Source organism: Stigmatopora nigra, chromosome 13 (genome assembly GCF_051989575.1).
Source record: "Stigmatopora nigra isolate UIUO_SnigA chromosome 13, RoL_Snig_1.1, whole genome shotgun sequence".
In the NCBI taxonomy this organism is placed as follows: domain Eukaryota; kingdom Metazoa; phylum Chordata; class Actinopteri; order Syngnathiformes; family Syngnathidae; genus Stigmatopora; species Stigmatopora nigra.
In genome coordinates, this window is record NC_135520.1 from 4322643 (window position 1) to 4340096 (window position 17454).

The 17454-nt window shown below is 38.4% G+C and overlaps 1 protein-coding gene across 2 annotated transcripts; it reads left to right on the plus strand.

The window, feature by feature from the left end:
* The first annotated feature begins 4798 nt into the window (after positions 1-4798).
* slc35f4 (solute carrier family 35 member F4) lies at positions 4799-17454 on the plus strand. Of its 2 annotated transcripts, none has more exons than XM_077731896.1 (7): positions 4799-5142; positions 13545-13845; positions 14182-14401; positions 14489-14614; positions 14704-14896; positions 15260-15349; positions 16770-17454. In XM_077731896.1, exons 1-7 carry the CDS (start codon positions 4902-4904, stop codon positions 17009-17011), a joined length of 1413 nt encoding a protein of 470 aa, XP_077588022.1. In that variant the 5' UTR covers positions 4799-4901; the 3' UTR covers positions 17012-17454. The 2 variants fall into 2 exon arrangements, with proteins under 2 accessions (XP_077588022.1, XP_077588023.1); XM_077731897.1 differs by lacking the exon at positions 4799-5142 and adding an exon at positions 10644-11113 and having other exon boundaries at positions 16770-17453.

Below are 17454 nucleotides of genomic sequence, written 5' to 3' on the forward strand. Positions count from 1 at the left end.
TGAGCCTCTTTAGGAAAAAGGTGATCCTAATCCTCCAAATTAGCCTAACATAGTGTATTCTCTGTTATTTTTGCTTGCAACTATATAGCAAATGTTTGGTATTTGTTAGTCATCTCATCTTAATTTATTCTTTTCATTTACTGTTGATATCTTAGATACAATCTATTAACATTTAATCTCGTTTGGCCCAAATAACCACTTATCTTCGAATAAAAGGGAATATTTCCAATTTCTTTGAAAACAAGCAGCTGGGACATCATGAAAGCATCACTCGGCATTATCAGATGGGCTCAGGAGCTTGTAAACATGTTTTAATGAAAATAGCAATCAGATGGCAACACTTTGTAGCCTCCCGATAATGAACAGAATATGTGTGTCTTGGGAAACTGAAGCAACACTAAATGTGTTTCATGAACTTTAGAATTATTAAAGTTATAGCCAAGGGGCCCACTATTTCTGTCCTTTGGTTAAAATATTTTGTTTGTAATACATATATTCTTTTTGTGTGTGTTGCGTTTCTTCTCGTGGACACTGTTGAGTCATTCATTTATTTTCTGAACCACTTATCCCCACATTTGTGCATCATCACCTTAAAAACAGCACCAAAAAATATTGGATAATGCTAATTTGGGGATCCAAGTTTTACGTCAAAATTTATTATAGCTAAATGACAGTAAATATAAAATAGAGTGATGCTCATATATAATGTCTGGGAAGAATGAATACACATTGACGTTTTATAAATGGGTTGAAAGGAACATACAGAAGGTTGTTGGGGACCAGATGAGAGAATACCTGATGAGTTGTTATGATCTGTTGTCTCATAATATTAGTCTCCACTGTTGCTGGACGAGAGTGTCCTCCCAAGCATCCTAATATGAATCCTCTAGGGCTTAAGATTCGAGAAAACCATAAAATATCTTATTGTTTGGGTGTGTTTAAAGTATAACCCTTGTCTATGACATTTAAAGAAACTGTGGTATCAGAGCAAGGGTAACTTTCCCAGTCTGTCACAACCAATATAGAGTCGAATAGTTGATACCTTTTGTGTCACGCTCTTAAAAGAAAAGTCATGTTTTTGATTGACTGAATTTTCTTCTCTCAGGCTGTGATACCTGGCAATCACTTTAAAATCCTTCTGATCGCATGGAAAAAGATCCAAATACTGATTTTGGCTACATAAAATACAAATGATAACTTCCAGAGAAGCATTCACAGGCCATAAAATCCTTATTTTAGATTGCCTTCAAGCAATGAAATGACTCTTGTATCCCTCTAGTGGCACATTATAAATGTGGTAGCCAAATGATGTTTCATTAAGCAGCACAATAGCAGGTCAATCAATGCCTGTACCAATTTATGAAGCTCAATCTAATGAAGTTTAATAATTTAGATTTCTTATTAGTCCCGCAAATGGATTGGAGGGAAAATTCCCTCACATCAGCACAGAACAGCCGAGAATGTCAACACATGGATTGAACAAATGACTTCCAACATCAATTGTGCATCAGAAAGTAATTAAGGACTTTGGCCAGAAAACTTGAATGTATAAAAAAATATCTAGTCGCCTGCATACTAATATCAATTAGTATTTAACTCAAGCTGAGACCAACTAAAATGCTTGAAAAAGGACATTCTGGACACTTTTTAACTGAAATTGATATGTGAAGTAGAGTGAGTAGAGTTAATTCATTTGTAAGGTAAAAAAGTTTTGTTTTTTTAAAGCAAATGTAAAGTAGGACGCGTGCATCAATTCTTAATACAAAGTAACTTGTAGCATCGCTGTGGTATCTAGTTACAGGTGTTTGAGTTGCTTTCATTTTTATCGTTCTGCAGATCCGTCATCTTGAAGTAAATAAGATTTCCAGGTTGTTGTGTTGCCTCTCTTCCATTGAGCATATTAAGAGGCTACACAATCACTGCAATTCTAATTCGTGTATTGATTGCCACTTAGTCCCATATAGGGAAAGTTCAAAGACTAATGCGTTCAACTACGAAGTTCAGCATGTTTTGAATCCTCTTGTGTACAGTAATTTCTACGTGACATACTGTCTGTATCACCTGTCAGGCAACATGATATTTTGTGCACTTGCATTTGAAGCAACATGGAAGACAGCTGTAGTAGTAACCCTCCCAAGAAACACAGACACATGCTTATGAAATCTTTATGTGCATACGAATGCTTCCAGCAGTTACCAATACTAATTGGCTGTAGAAGTGCATGTGAAGATTGAGTGTACTTTGTGTACTTTCTGCAAAGTGCTTGACTGATTTTCTCCAACAAGAATCAAATATAGCAAAGTGTGACATGGCATAACCGTGGAGTCTATTTTTAACAACGCCATTCGGACACTATTTTTAATTCATATGGAGAACAGCATAAGAGGTAGCTGACTCATTTGACTGCAGGCTTATTTAGAGCAGTGAACAAAAGGAGAAGGTGGGATTTTATAAACTGGTTCAAGAGTGTTTCTATACAGAGGCAAGAGCAAAAGTTATGTTATGATGGATTATCTTAAAGGACAGCATTTTAATCTGTACTGTGCATTCACAACCCACTCTTGACAGATAATTATTTCTAGCAAAGTCAAGTGTTTTTACACCATAACTTTATTGGATAGTGCAACGATACCATTACGTTCTGTTTTACTTCCTTTCTTATGCAGATTAAGAGCATGCAATGAACCGGAAATCAAATGAACAAATATATTTAGCAAACTTTCAGGTTATTTTTAAATAAAGATAGCTAATTCTCTTTTATTTCTTACTGCTACATCACCCAGTTTATCTTCAGTGCACATTGAATATTAATGCTGCTGCAGGTGGCTAGTGGGTCAGTCATTGATCTTGAAGGAGACTTGAGTCAAGGGAGGTGCCACATGGGATGAAGTCACGTGGGACACTTCTTTGGACTCTATTAAACAAAGGATGATGCATTGTGCTCAAATGCAAGCACATACAAGAGTCAAGGGTGGTACTTCAATTCTGCAAATTATTGCAGGGTCGATAACCAAACATTATAGCTCAGCATTTATGTAAATATCAGCCAGTATCTATATATAGAAGTCAGAAGTCGCAAGCCGAGCTTCGAGGATAATAGTATAAGGAATGATTACAGGGTTAAGGGAATTGTTTAGCACAGGGGTAGGGAACCTATGGCTCGGGAGCCATTTGTGGCTCTTTTGATGGGTGTATATGGCTCTCCGCCTTTTTAAATCATATTTTTTTCTTCATTAGACTCTTCTGCATGCATTCATTCATTGATACTCATTGATTAGCAACAGTGAAATTATGTTCTCAAAAGAATTCAGACTTTTTTTTACTTTCAAAGTGGTGTAATGAATAATAAATGCTCACATTTTCATGTGTTTTTACTTTTAAAATCTGAGTATGGCTCTCAAGGAATAATGTTTGAAAATATGAATTGTTTATGGTTCTCTTTGTTAAAAAGGTTCCCGACCCCTTGTTTAGCACATGAGCAGTACCATTTATTATTTAGTTAACTCTGATGAGTTGGTGAGAAAATGTTCATCATGCACAGAGGAATCATGGAATGACTTGAATGTAAATAAAGTTATCTGAGATTGAAGCCAGCTTCATTGCACTCTCATTGATGAGGGACAATTAGAGGTGATATTAACAAAGATGGATTTTTTTAATGATAGCTTTTAAGATATTGCTCCAAGGACTGAATGGTTCCTTCATCCCACAAAGATACTTTGTCTCAGTCTCTCACAATGAATATGAAATGGTCTGAATCATGCTAGAATGTCTAAGAGACCTAAAAAACAGACTCTATTTTTTATGTGTTAATAGTTGATTTAAAAATAAAAGACTTAAGACTTGAAACTAACTGCTTATCATAAATTCTGTGAATGGTGAACAGAGCATTGAAAAGTAGCTCAACGAAAAGATGCAGTGGAAAACCTCTTTTGGACCACAACTGCAAAAGCTTTTAAGAACGTGTCTAGTAATAAAATTTCATAGGATGCGGAGAAACTTTCTGAGCAATTGTTGGAGCCACAAAGCTTTCCCTGGACTGCATATATGAGATTTGGAACCCAAACAAACTGAAACAAAAGAACATGAAGTGGAAATTGGTTCAGAAAGCAAATGAGGGGGAGGAGGTATGGCTGGCATACAAGGGCAATATAAACCTCAGCATCTGTCTGCACAATAATGCAGAAAGGAGACACACTCCTAATCAATTTCACACAAAGCTTAAAGTACTTGGAAAGAGGCATACATCAAGTACTGCAACTTGTGTTACTGGATTTGGAACCAAGTTTTATGGGGATGCAGCATCGAATACATACATTAAAAATAATAGGGTTGGTTAAGTTGAAAGTCAGCTCAATAGCTAAATATAAGTTGTCAGTAAATCTTGGAAGGAGAAGTTGGAGGTCAATTTAATCACTGAAGAACAAGGTATGACAGAATTGTTTGGGTCTGTTTTACTTACTTTTAAATACAGGATACAAAGATTTATTTGAGTTATGCTGAATACATTCGAATTGACTAATGTATGGTTAACTAGTAACAATTTGGCTATTTAAGGATATATATCACAATAATTGAGGTTATCTTTCAGGACTGGACAACATGCAATCTCCACACAGTGAAAATCTACCCCAAATTATTTAAAAAATAATAATTTTAAGGTGCTATTCATTACTATTCTTGGTTCAATGTTGAATGTAGGATGAAATTCTGATGTCATCCAACACATGTGGCAGTAGGGACACGCCCCCTTGCCGCACGCCTCTGCCACTCTCAAATTGGGACATGTTGGCTGGGCGTTATTGGAGGAATGTCAATGTTCTAATTGTCCATGCAGCGTGGACTCTGGGCGACTTTCAGATGCTGCGTCTGACGATTTGCCTCCGCACATCCGAGCCACCATGACGAGCACTGAGAGCGTGGCTGAGAGTGACATCCATCCTTGTATCATCAGGATGGAGCCACTCGACTGCAAGAACACTTTTTTGCCGGGCAAAGCAACGCCGAGGCGGGCCACGGGTCGCAGTCCCCGCTTGGACAGCGACCCCAAAGTGACAGCCAACGGTGTGCACGACATTGAGGACCGCATCTTAAGGATTACCGGATACTACGGCTACAACCCAGGCTACTCCAGTCACAGAAGTAAGTGTTTAAAGGCAAAATTGAATGAAATTCATCGGAGATGCAGCAATATATCAGGGAATACAAATACATATATTGTAAATTAGATGAATTTCTATTTATAGCCCATAGTCAACCACTCTGTGTGACACTACACAATAAAATAGAAGAGATTAAAACAATACAACACAATTCAAAACAATACTACACTATGATATACTCTACACTGCTCAGATAATATAATATTTACCTTTCTGTGACACAGAATATACCATAAGAGAAGAAATCAAATAACAAGATGCTATATTTTTTTCTTTTCTATATCTTACACATGAATTGAAAGATAATTGAAATCATGACTATATATGGAAACAAGGTCATGACCCATTTCTAATTTCTTTAGGCCACCAATGAAATCATATGAACTATTATAGAATCATATTTTATATATGATATAAGGAAGATTGGCTGGCCACCAATATATTTTGGCCCCTGCCTGGTACCCATAGTTAGCTGGCAAAGTGCACATGTACCTGATGCTGCTCAGGTCAATCACTGATGTCTCACTGATGGTTACTTCGACAGACATGCTTTATATTGTCATTTATGTATAAAAATATTAATGATGAACTCCGTGATGCAAGAGAATGCTTCAGGGCAGTTTCCAGACTTAAAATTCAGCCTCACATGCAATAAAAGAAAACAATCCACATGCATTTGCTGATGCGGACAAAAAGCCTGGATTAAATGTTGGTACGTAGTTGGCTAGTGAATACAGTACCAAAAGCACTTTGTCCTAAGAATTGATTCACTTAGTCATTTTGATTTATAAAATATTGATTTTGGTTTTCATCTCATGGTATATAAATGGTTATGGAGACAATGATGGCACAGTCGTTTTTGTACTTTGTGTCTTTATTGGCTTTATTGTGCAAAAGAAGTCTTGCGTCAGAGGCAGAAAGGCTTCACTCCAAATGAATTAGACTTTGCACGCAACCTCCAAAACATTTTACCCCAGCTGGTTGTTACATAAAAGATTCGCGGAACATTATTTAAATATCTCCAAGTTCTGAACTCACAATATTAGAAAGTAGAAACAAAATGCAAAAATGCAAGTTCACTTAAGAAATTATACAATCAAGATGCTTCTTTTCACTACAATAGATTTTTGGATTAGAGACAAGGAAATGAGCTTTTGTGCTCATTATCTAAGTCCTTTCCATTGTAGTAAATTTATCATGAATGCAATCATGGACTCTCATTTGGGAGCCATCTACTGTTCAGGTTGATCCCATGAGATGTGGTTCGGATAATGAAAAGCACCCTAAACTTCAGATTGGAGACTAACAAAACAACTCACAAATGATCCAATAATGAGCCTTGGGGGGTAAGCAATATAGGATTGTAAGTAGTGGCAGTAAATGTGGTTCGTATTGAAGAATCGTACATTTTAAGGAGTTCTATTAGTAGAAATTGTGGCCGGATGTTACACTCACTGTAAGAGTTCATTATGCAGTAAAATACAATTGTATAATACTGTTTTAAAACACCTGCACAGAATCCCAAACCAGAATAATTGGCATCCATCATTGTCAGTTTCTCTAGAAGGACCTTGGGTGAAAATTGGTTGCTATTTTCTTTATTTGGCTTTCTTTTTCATAGCCAACTTTTCTAAAATAAAGATTGCACCCATTGCACATTGTAATGACATACAAACGCCATCGGGTGGTGCTTTCATCATAGTAGTCGTTGTTGAATTAAACATAGTGGTCCAGAGGATTTTTATTCCCATGAGTCACTTTTTGGAACCATGAAATGATATATCAATAGCAGCAAGGTCAGACAGTATTATTCGCTCTGCATCGGAATCCGTTACTAATCAAGGTGAGTGATAGTGTGTCGACTCTGCTATAATTTCAGACCTAAGGAGCAGGTGTGCATCATAACAGCATCCTTTCCGAGCCCATAAAAGACCAGGCATCTGTAAGATGATGGGTATATTTAACCTGGGAAACATTACCAATTTTCTGATAAGATTGGCCATCTGCTATGCCCTCATCTATTCATCAAATCCAATTTTTTTTCCGGCCAATACAAGTTAATCCTCAGGGCGCTGTACTTGCACTATAATATTGTTTTCTTTAGTCTGCATTAATAAGCAAGTACTGTACGCGCACAAACTGGATCTACCCCGGGTCAGTCTTCAATGTGGGTGGAGTTTGCATGTTCTTGCCGGGCTCACTTGGGTTTTCTCTGGGTACTGCCAGCATCCCATAAATATACAGGGTATGCTTTTTGAACACTCTATATTATGCCCCGAGGTATGAGTGTGGTTGTCCGTCTCCTCGTGCCCTGCAAGTGGCTGGCCACCTAATTCAGAGTTTCCCCCTCCTGATGCTTGAAGTCAGCTCGGATAGGCTCCAGCATCCCTCGCAATACTTGTGAGGATAAGCGGTTGAGAAATTGAATGAAAAAAATATGATCCCTTCAGTTATGTGCATGAGAAGAACAGGAATGGTTCGGACACATAGATACACACAAAAACCCAGAGTGATGTCCCGACTAGCTTTATTGCTCCTGCTGTCCCACAAGATAATAGCTTGCAGCAAATGCCTCCTCAGCTCCTCTTGGAATACCATTTAGGTGATTTACTGGGTATGTGGTTTTAAATTGTTAAATTATAAAGAGGGCTCTATGACTGGACAGTCCTAATGCAAGGAACATGAAAATACTGCTCAGCTTTATGATTGTGTTGTGTTTACTGCCTTCACAGAAAGACATCAATACACTTACAGCAAAAAGAGAATGAGAAACTCCTTGAATAAACAATGTTAACAGCACATCTATTTTTTTTCTCTCCAAACATAGAGCTTATTTATGCAGCTATTTTGATGAAACTCGTTCCCATGCCTTTCCTTGAAGAGATATTTATAACAAGCTCACTGTCAACCATGCCTGAATGACTCCTGGAGTACTGTTAGGCACCACCATCTCACGAGGTTATGTGAAAACACCCTGTAAGTAGTAGTGGGTGCGATGTTTCACCAAGGGACCTTTAGATCTGCTGACCCATACTGACCATTTTGTGCATAGTAGTCATAAGTCAATGTACTTCTTGTCAGGTGATTTGGGATACTTGGGCAACCTCACTGTATTTAAATACTAAAATTAGATCATATTATGCCACACTAGGGTAGAGTTTTCCATGCTTTTATGCTTTTTATGATTAGACCTGAGTGCCGTTAGCTGCCTAACGGTGCCTTTCTGAGTTCACTGAGTGCATAGCATCGATAAACTGACCTTTAAAGCCTTTTTAATGAGATGCATTGCTGATGTTTGTTGCAGTGTGGTCAAGGTTAGACCGCATTTTTCATGCAGAGGTTTTTGAAAATATGTAAGGGAACAGTCTAGGGTTAAAAATAAACTCCTATAGGCTTCCAGCTGGCTCATCCTTTGAGAATATGATAGATAGGCCCATTGAAATTGTGTATGCTATAGTAGAATTCACCGCTAGATGCCGTCCAACTTCCAATTCACTTTCCCTGAGGGGCAAGTGAATTCATACATTTTTGGCAAAAGTAAGGATGTCTAAATGTTGAAATAAATAATTCCATAACAGTCACATTTTTATCTATCTTAATTATATTATAGTATGTAACAAGTTTTGGAAAATATGTTTGAAAAGTATCAGGAAATTTTAATCTAAATGACAAAAGGGCCTAATAAAAGGATTGAGTGCATTAGTAGATGGGAGTGCAGCTGTTGCCATGGGGCCAAAAAGGGTAGATGCTTTATTTCTTTGCTGCTTTGATCTCTGATGTGAGTCCACTAGGTCCAGTGTTGTTTTTCTAATAACAATGGAGAATTATTATTTCAACATTGAGTTCATTTGAGGCTTCAGGAAAGGTCACCATGTCAATAGAAAAATGTAGTTATACATGCTTTCCCACTATAAAATAATGAATAGATTTACCGAGCAAGTATTTTTGCCCCTTACCTTACATATACGAATATTACAGTATTTTCAGTGACAGCAGAAAGGCCACTGCTACTCTTAATCAGATGGAATTAGTAACCAGGGCTTTGCTGACTAGGATATTTTTCATGCCGTCCCTCTCTGTCTAGAGTTGTCTCCACTCATCAGCAGGTCTATTTTTAAGTGACCCTCCTCTCACGGGATCCATTGTCCTATCCTTTGCTTACTCCAGAGAAAATCGTATAGCTTCAGCTGCATTTGGCTAGTACATTTATACATTATGATGGCTTCAGGTTTAGTATGTATTCAGCTGAACTTTGATATCTTACAATTGGGAAGTTAAGACATATAAAGAATGTGGATTCTATTAAAAAAAAATATATATATAGTATATATATAACACCACAGTATTGACTGATGTGTGTCAAAACCTTCTGATTGAAATATTTTAAAGAATTGAATACAACCGCAATATTTCAATGAGGAACTTCTTTCATCTACAAAAAGCTTGGACACGGTACACACCAAATACTACTGTGCACTGTGATGCAGTGCTACTGCAGAAAAGAGACAGATGAATGATACAATGAGCCATATCCCAAGCCAACAACCTCTCTGAATAATTAAATAAACAGTGTATAAGCTTGGATTGCCTATTTACTTCACTGATTACACAACTACTTTATCGTGAAATGAATGTTTGACTCAATACTGCATCATACTAATGAGGCATTTATGAATACTATAAGTCCAGAACTCCATAACTTTGAAATTCCTTTATATTTACATGACATTAAAGTCAAATATAGAAGAATGAGAGAAATTGACTTGAGACAGAAACACAGAAATGATTTAAGATGAGCAGCCTCAGATATACAATGCTCTTAAAAATCCTGTAAAAAATATGAACTTTGTATTTTAAATACAAATGCTGTGGTCTGTTGCTTAACTTTGGGGAAGTTTTCATCAACCCGCAACCCTGTGTGGGTGCGGCAAAAAAGGCGTTTCCAGAATTCTTCTTTCACTCTCCCTAATGGCGACCTACGACTGACTGGCAACCAGTCTAGAGTGTGGTCTGCCATTCGCTCAAAGCCAACTGGGATAGGCTCTAGCGCCCCGTGACCCTGACCAGACTGTGTTATAAATGTAGGAATAAATGAACTTCCTCTAAATGCAGAGAATTGCCGAGACTTCGGAAGTGTCCTTGTCTTTTGCTATGGTCTGGTAGTTGTTTTTAATTAATATTTTTTATAGGATTATTAACACAACCGGTAGATCGGTGACCTATGGCAATTCTGATGCTCATGTATTTGATATTACATTAGATTATTTGGTGTGCAAGCATTTTGAAAACAAGAAATAAGTCAATAGTGTACTGCAGAAAACAGAGCAGTGAGGTCTGCTCAGGTAGAAAAAGGATAGGGAGTGCTAGAGAGGAACTAACGCAGCATAATTATTCTGGGCTGCTTGGTTACCTTCCAAACAAAGCTGCTGATTTGTAGAGTAAAAGAGAAGGGAGGGGGTAAAGTGTGTTGGACGGAGACAAACGAGATGGGGGTGGCGAGGATGAAGTGAGATGACGGAAGTGATTGCACCGTGCCACACGCACTTGAATCTCAGTCTCCCTTGGAGACAGTGGCGGCATTGGATCACGGCATGGCATTTCAACAGTAGTGTCTCCACCAGACTGCACTACATCCAGTCAGCTGTGTCACTCCTGTCCAGACTGGAGTGCTGAGGAGAAGAGTTGACAGATGCACTAAACTGGCACGCAGAGCGATAGAGGTTCTTGGGGGAATAAGTGAAGAGCGTGAAGAAGACAAAGTAGCAGAGGAGTAAGGATGCAAAGAACGAGGAAGAAGAGCGTCTGACGTCCACAGGCTTTGACAAAGATAAATAGACTTCCTGGGGAAGGACAGTGTTGTGGCCCCCAGTGGAGGATGAAGAAACACTCAGCCAGAGTGGCTCCTCTCAACTCTTACAGCACTCAGGTCTTGACCTGCTCCATCTCGGAAGGTAACTTCAGGTTAACTCTAAATCCTTTTATAAAGGTTACATTTACACTTAGTCCAAATGATATATATGTAAGGGCTTTAAATGACAGTTTTTATGTGCTACGAATGGACCTGTTATATCAAGTTCAAGGGGTGAAGTGGTGCATGCAAAGCAGAAATACACACCTTTCTATCTTTATGGGTAAGATAGCCTGCATGCATGGACGGTCCAAGCTGGATCGAAGAAAAGAGCCACAAAACAAAGATATCAGCAAGTTTTGCTCACCGCTTGGAGCTTTTCTGCTCACAACTCAAAAATAATCAAACTCCCTGATCCCTAAAAGCCTTGAATCCATTTTCTAATCTGTAGAGCTCACCTTTGTTTTTGTGAGATTGAAATGAGATACCCTAAATCCCTTTTCTGTCAACATCATCAACATCCCACTTCTTCTTAAGACGACTTATTCAGTCTGCACATTGCTGCCCCAGCAGGAGTCCAACCATCAATGCAACAATAAAACACCACCATATTGAAACATTGGGCTGGAAAAGCAGATTCCATCACATGGAATAGATGTGCTCCATTTAAAAAAAAAAGTCAATAATGAAGGATACTGTATTGTCAGTATTGTGGAGCTGTTTGATGAAATTGAACCAAGTTAGAACTTTTGTAAAGACCAGGGACACCTTTTCTCTTGTTGACGAATGTTAAAATAACTGTGAGCATATTTTTGAGCAATAACAGTATCACAAAAGAGAATAATTTGGCCATGAGAGCTGCTTCCCTGGGGTAGGGGAATAGTGGAGTTTTAATATTACTGCATGTTGGCTCCAGATCTGCTGTATTGGCTTTTATAGCTCAGGACTGAAGCATCGGCATCCAACACTCAAAGCTTTAGGTTTTATCTGTAATGTAGAATATAAAACTGTTTTTACTTGCAGAATAAAATGAAGTACTCAAAATGAACAGAACTGCTGCATTCTTGCAGAAAAGGAAACGACAAAATCGCCTTAATAAATTTCCTCAATAAAATATTGTTAAAATTAAGACAATATACCGTATATCATGAATAGGTATACTAGAAAAATCTCTCAAAGGCAGGATCAGACTAACAATGAACTAAAGAGGCAAATTCCCTGGGTGGGCATGATTACCAGAGGGCCGCAAAGCTCGCTTAAAAACAGATTAATAAACTTATTGTCATCTTGGTGTTATATTAGTGATGTTGCATCAGTTCCATGCATATAAACTATGAATCTTTTGATTTTATAATTGTTCAAATACTGCAACCCAACCATCTCAAGTTCCGATTTTAATTGGTCTTACAGTTTAACCCCAAACTCTAAAAAGTCTTGATGTATCGCAACCGTACCTTCAGCATAATTGCCTATTTTTTTGGTGATGTGATAAAACCAGTGCATCCAATTTTAAGTAGTATCATTATATATAGCAACAAAAAGAGAAGAAATGGGTCTGCAGGCACACTTTAAACATTCATTTGTTAGGTTACATTTTGCAACCACAAAGTCTTTAACTGACTTCATAAGTTCAAGCAGAAACTTACTTTCTATCCATATGTTTTCATGGCAGCTTGTGAGTGGTTGTGCTAAATTCTCATCGGTTAAAAAATCCATCGATGCAGTAATGAGTAGTATTGAGATGCTGTCCAATGCTAGAAGGAAAATACTAACAGCCATGCCTCTCATGCTGAGCAAGCAGAGAGAGGCTGGGCAGCACAAGTCTTTGATTTTCCTGCCCTAGTGTAAATTGATCCCTCCATGCTGAAAGTAAAGAACTTGTCCGTGTAGAGCACTCTGCTAAAGTCTTAGTCCAAGATTCAGTGCCATGTTGATGACTGCAGTCTATTTTGTCACGATGACCTATCAACACTAGAAGCAGTAGCATTTTTTCAGTCTACCCATTAAGCAGAGTTTATTCAATTTTTTCCGCATTCATTTTATGTACCGCTTATCCTCACAAGGATCACGTGAATTGCTGGACACCTATGGCCAGCAGGCGGGGGGACACCCACAATCGGTGAATAAGGAAACAAACAGCCATTTACGTTCGCAATATAGAGTGTTCAACCACCTGGGAGAACATGCAAACTCAAACAGGAAGGTCAGCACTCACCAAAGATGTAACCCTCAATCTCAGAACAGTGAAGCGGATTTGCTAACCACTCTTCCACCATGCTCCTGTTCTTGTCGTGTTCTCATAATTTCAGATGTAGACAATAACTAAGTATAGCCCATGACCCATCAATCGAATTACTGTCCGAAATGAAAATAGATCATGAACATAAGGATGTTATTTTTTAAATTGTATTTTATATGGCATTATGTGTCTTGACATATCGTTGTATCGTGCTCGTTGTTTCAAGTCAGAATGTCAATTTACCTGAATTTACCTGTTTTTTTTTTTTTTAAAACTATGTTTGTCTTCTGATTAGGAGAGGATGGTTTGGAGTCTCACGCTGAGACCCCTGGTAGTGAGACAAGTGTGGAAAGTCAGTCATACCAGACATGCACTAGTATAGTTTTGAAGGTGCTCGGTGGTCTGCTGATGGTGCTGTGCATCTCCTCTTCCTGGGTGGGTACCACTCAGGCAGTCAAGCTGACCTTCAAGTCATTCTCCTGTCCTTTCTTCATATCGTGGTTCAGTAGCAACTGGAATATCTTCTTTTTTCCTATTTATTACTCTGGACATGTGGTGACCACAAGGGACAAACAGACACCCATTCAAAAATTCAGGTAATAAGTGAATCCATCCATCAGTTTTTTATACAATATATATAGCTAAAAAGCCAGACTACATTCAATTAAAAGGAAATGCATGTATAGACAACCATTTGCACAATCCCTATTTGTGTCCTTGAAAGGGTTAGAAAAACAACAATTGATACACGGACGGATGTCTGTAGAAGCTAAAGTATGTTTTTAGCCATCTTATGATTAGAGAAAAATTAAGGAAAACAGAATTTAAATGTTAGGTACTCTATATGTTATTCCTAGCGATTACAACACATTTATCAATATAGCACACATGGCTTCATGGGCAGATCTTACAGAAATAATGTCTTTCGACAGAGAGTGCAGCAAGCTCTTTGGCGAAGATGGGATGACTCTGAAGCTTTTTGTAAAGAGAACTGCCCCTTTCTCCATCCTGTGGACACTGACCAACTACTTATACCTTTTGGCCTTGAAGAAACTGACCGCCACTGATGTCTCCGCCCTATACTGCTGCCACAAGGCCTTTGTATTTCTCCTCTCCTGGATTGTCCTCAAAGACCGCTTCATGGGTGTTCGGGTAGTAGTATATACATTTTGATTTTTAAGGAGAAAAAGATACAGATAGCAGCAGATTCCTCATCTTATTAATGGACTCTTCTCTTAGATTGTTGCTGCCATCATGGCCATCACGGGAATTGTTATGATGGCATATGCTGACGGTTTCCATGGTGATTCCTTTGTTGGGGTGGCGCTCGCTGTGGGCTCAGCTTCAACTTCAGCTCTTTATAAGGTAAGCAGTCTGAAACAAGTGTGTATTAAGCATTAGTTGAGTTAATGTCAACCATGACAACCATATTGTTGTTTATTTTTGCAATCCAGGTGCTGTTCAAGATGTTCCTGGGAAGTGCCAGTCTTGGCGAAGTGGCTCATTTCCTTTCAACCATGGGTTTCTTCAACCTTATATTCATCTCCTGTGTGCCCCTCATCCTCTATTACACCAAAGTAGAGCAATGGGGTTCTTTCTCCTCATTGCCCTGGGGCTATATGTGTGGTCTCGCAGGACTCTGGTTAGGTGAGAATGCCGTGGGGTTTTCTGCATTATTGTTTGAGGTGATACAAGTTCTTTTAGCTTCATCTAAATAGCCATGTTAAACATACATTAGAGTACATTTGTTAAAACATAAATTTGAGTACGTACATCTGCATTTAATAATTAATGATGATACAGTTGGACAAAGTGGCTCTAAGTGTATAGGCACTCCAGATCTATAGGCTGTAAATTGCCAAAGAGATCACAAATTCGTCCTTAAAAAAGCGTTTGGCATTATATTTGGTGCTGAATCCTTGTGAACCACCATAAACATACAGTATATCAATATAATTTACAGTGAAAATGCAGAAATGTGTATTTTAATGTACTTTGCGTCTGTTGCAGTGTTCAACATACTGGTTCATGTTGGTGTGGTCCTGACATACCCCATTCTCATCTCAATAGGAACTCTACTCAGTGTACCTGGAAATGCAGGTCAAGTTTTTTATTGGTATTTCAAATATGACCCTGAATATATTACAAACAATTATCCATATTATCACTATTAAATGAATCTCTAAATTAGAGTCTTTAAGGGGAAGTTTATGCAAATGTATTTGTCTGACTTTAGATCAGTGATATCATTCAAATTTAGATCATAAGCTCTTCCTTGCAGTCTAATTAACTGAACAACTAAAAAAGGTTGTCTTTCATTGACTGTGTAGTTGTTCACTTCTTTCACTTTAGTCGTGAAATATAGGTTTCTGGTGATGCTCCTTTATGATTAGTATCATTGGGTAATACTAATGATGAATAACAACACATTTCCATTATTCAGGTTCGAAGTAAAATAGTCCAAAGTGTCCTCATCTCGGAAAATTCACCTCCAAGTCGTGGATAGAAACGTATTATTGAGAAGATTAGAAGAAGCCTGATGAAAGGCTGCCAAGACCTTTTTCCCATTTGAAATTGAATTGAATTGAATGCTATTATTCTCAATCTACAAGTATAATGAGATTTGCCTTGTTATGAGAGGATAAAGTGGTACAGAAAATTAACGAATGAATATTAATATAAATAGAAAAATGATTTTTTCGATCCTCTCTTTAACGAAGGAAAGTGGAAGGATTTCAAGTTGGCCTTTACATCCTTTGATTTTTCTCTAGCTAATCTAATATAATCGGTTAGGTCTCACACAACTGAAAGCAAAGTGACTAACATTTTCCTCAGCACGCTAGAAACTCAATCACCAGCATTCTGAAACACAGCCCACAACTACAAGCATAATCTAGCAGAGGGAGGGTCAGGTTTCCACAGCAACACTAAATGGCTTGAACTCGGTACTGATGGCCCACATGGAGATCAGTAAGTTACGCTGAAATTACAAAGCTGCAAAATGCAGTGGAACAGATGGGTTTTACTGAAGATAATCAAGAAAAATATGCTTCATTCAACCCCCTATGGGTGGACCGGTGGCTGAATGGTTAGTACGTCGGTCTCACACTTCTGGGGTCTGGGCTTCAAATCCAGGTCGGTCCCTCTGTGTGGAATGTGCATGTGCATCGGCACCCCACAGCCCCCCACGACACTAGTGAGGATAAAGCAGTTCATAAAATGAATGAATGAATCAATCTCATATGGCAGGGATGTCAAACTGGTCCTCAAAAGGCAAGTGGGGCCTTTTACCAGTATAATCAGTTGATTGCAGTCAGGTCCTACTTATTTTAGAAGACTCCTCATTGGTCCAAATTGTCGCCACTGGATTGGTTGGAACAAAGACCAGGACCCATCGCGGCCCTTTGCGGAATCAGTTTGACACCCCTGCTCTATAGCCACTTTGCAATTAATGTTTTTTTTGTGTATTATTTTGTTTCTCTACCTTACCCCATTCCTCCTCCTTGATTACTATCTGTAGCTATAGATGTCCTCAAACACGAGGTGATCTTCAGCATGGTGCGTCTTGCAGCCACATGCATCATCTGCTTGGGCTTCTTATTGTTGCTGCTTCCAGAGGAGTGGGACTCAGTCACGTTGCGATTTCTGGCCAACATCGCAGACAAGAAGTCTGAAGATCATGGCGAGGAGCTCACCGAGTCGAGTGTGCATACGAGAAGCCGCAGTCGAGCCAACGGTGCAGTCTCACTTCCTTTAGCGTGACGCAGCAGTGTGAGCTTCTCTTCCTCCACTGCCCATCTTAGGAGAAGAGACTAGCAAACACAAGATGGGAACAAACTGGAAGACGTGACAAATGATTAAGATTATTCATCAAGGGTGCATCAATGTCTCCAAAGAAGAGGGATATTTATGAGTTTTGCCATTGAAAAGGATGGAAAGTGTTAATTACTTTCTCAGTAAACCTGCCTCACTCAACCCTTCATACACTGAATGCTCTCCAGAATGTATTCTGTGAATATAAATCCTGGCAGAGACCGTTTAGCAAAAACCTTTACGTATTTATATTTACTTATTTAGAGAAGGAATAACATATTCATGAAAAGCTTCGCATATAAGAAAAACAAGCAGTTATCTTATTCTCCATGTACAAGTATTTTGTTTTGGTTCTTTTTAATGTTCATTAAACAAATGTTCACAAGATGTTT

Excerpts from the sequence above, each read along its gene's own strand:
- slc35f4 (XM_077731896.1), top strand. The coding sequence starts at position 4,902 with ATGACGAGCACTGAGAGCGTGGCTGAGAGTGACATCCATCCTTGTATC. Across the intron at positions 14,615-14,703 it reads CAACTTCAGCTCTTTATAAG|GTGCTGTTCAAGATGTTCCT; the intron begins GTAAGCAGTCTG and ends TTTGCAATCCAG. Across the intron at positions 15,350-16,769 it reads CAGTGTACCTGGAAATGCAG|CTATAGATGTCCTCAAACAC; the intron begins GTCAAGTTTTTT and ends TACTATCTGTAG.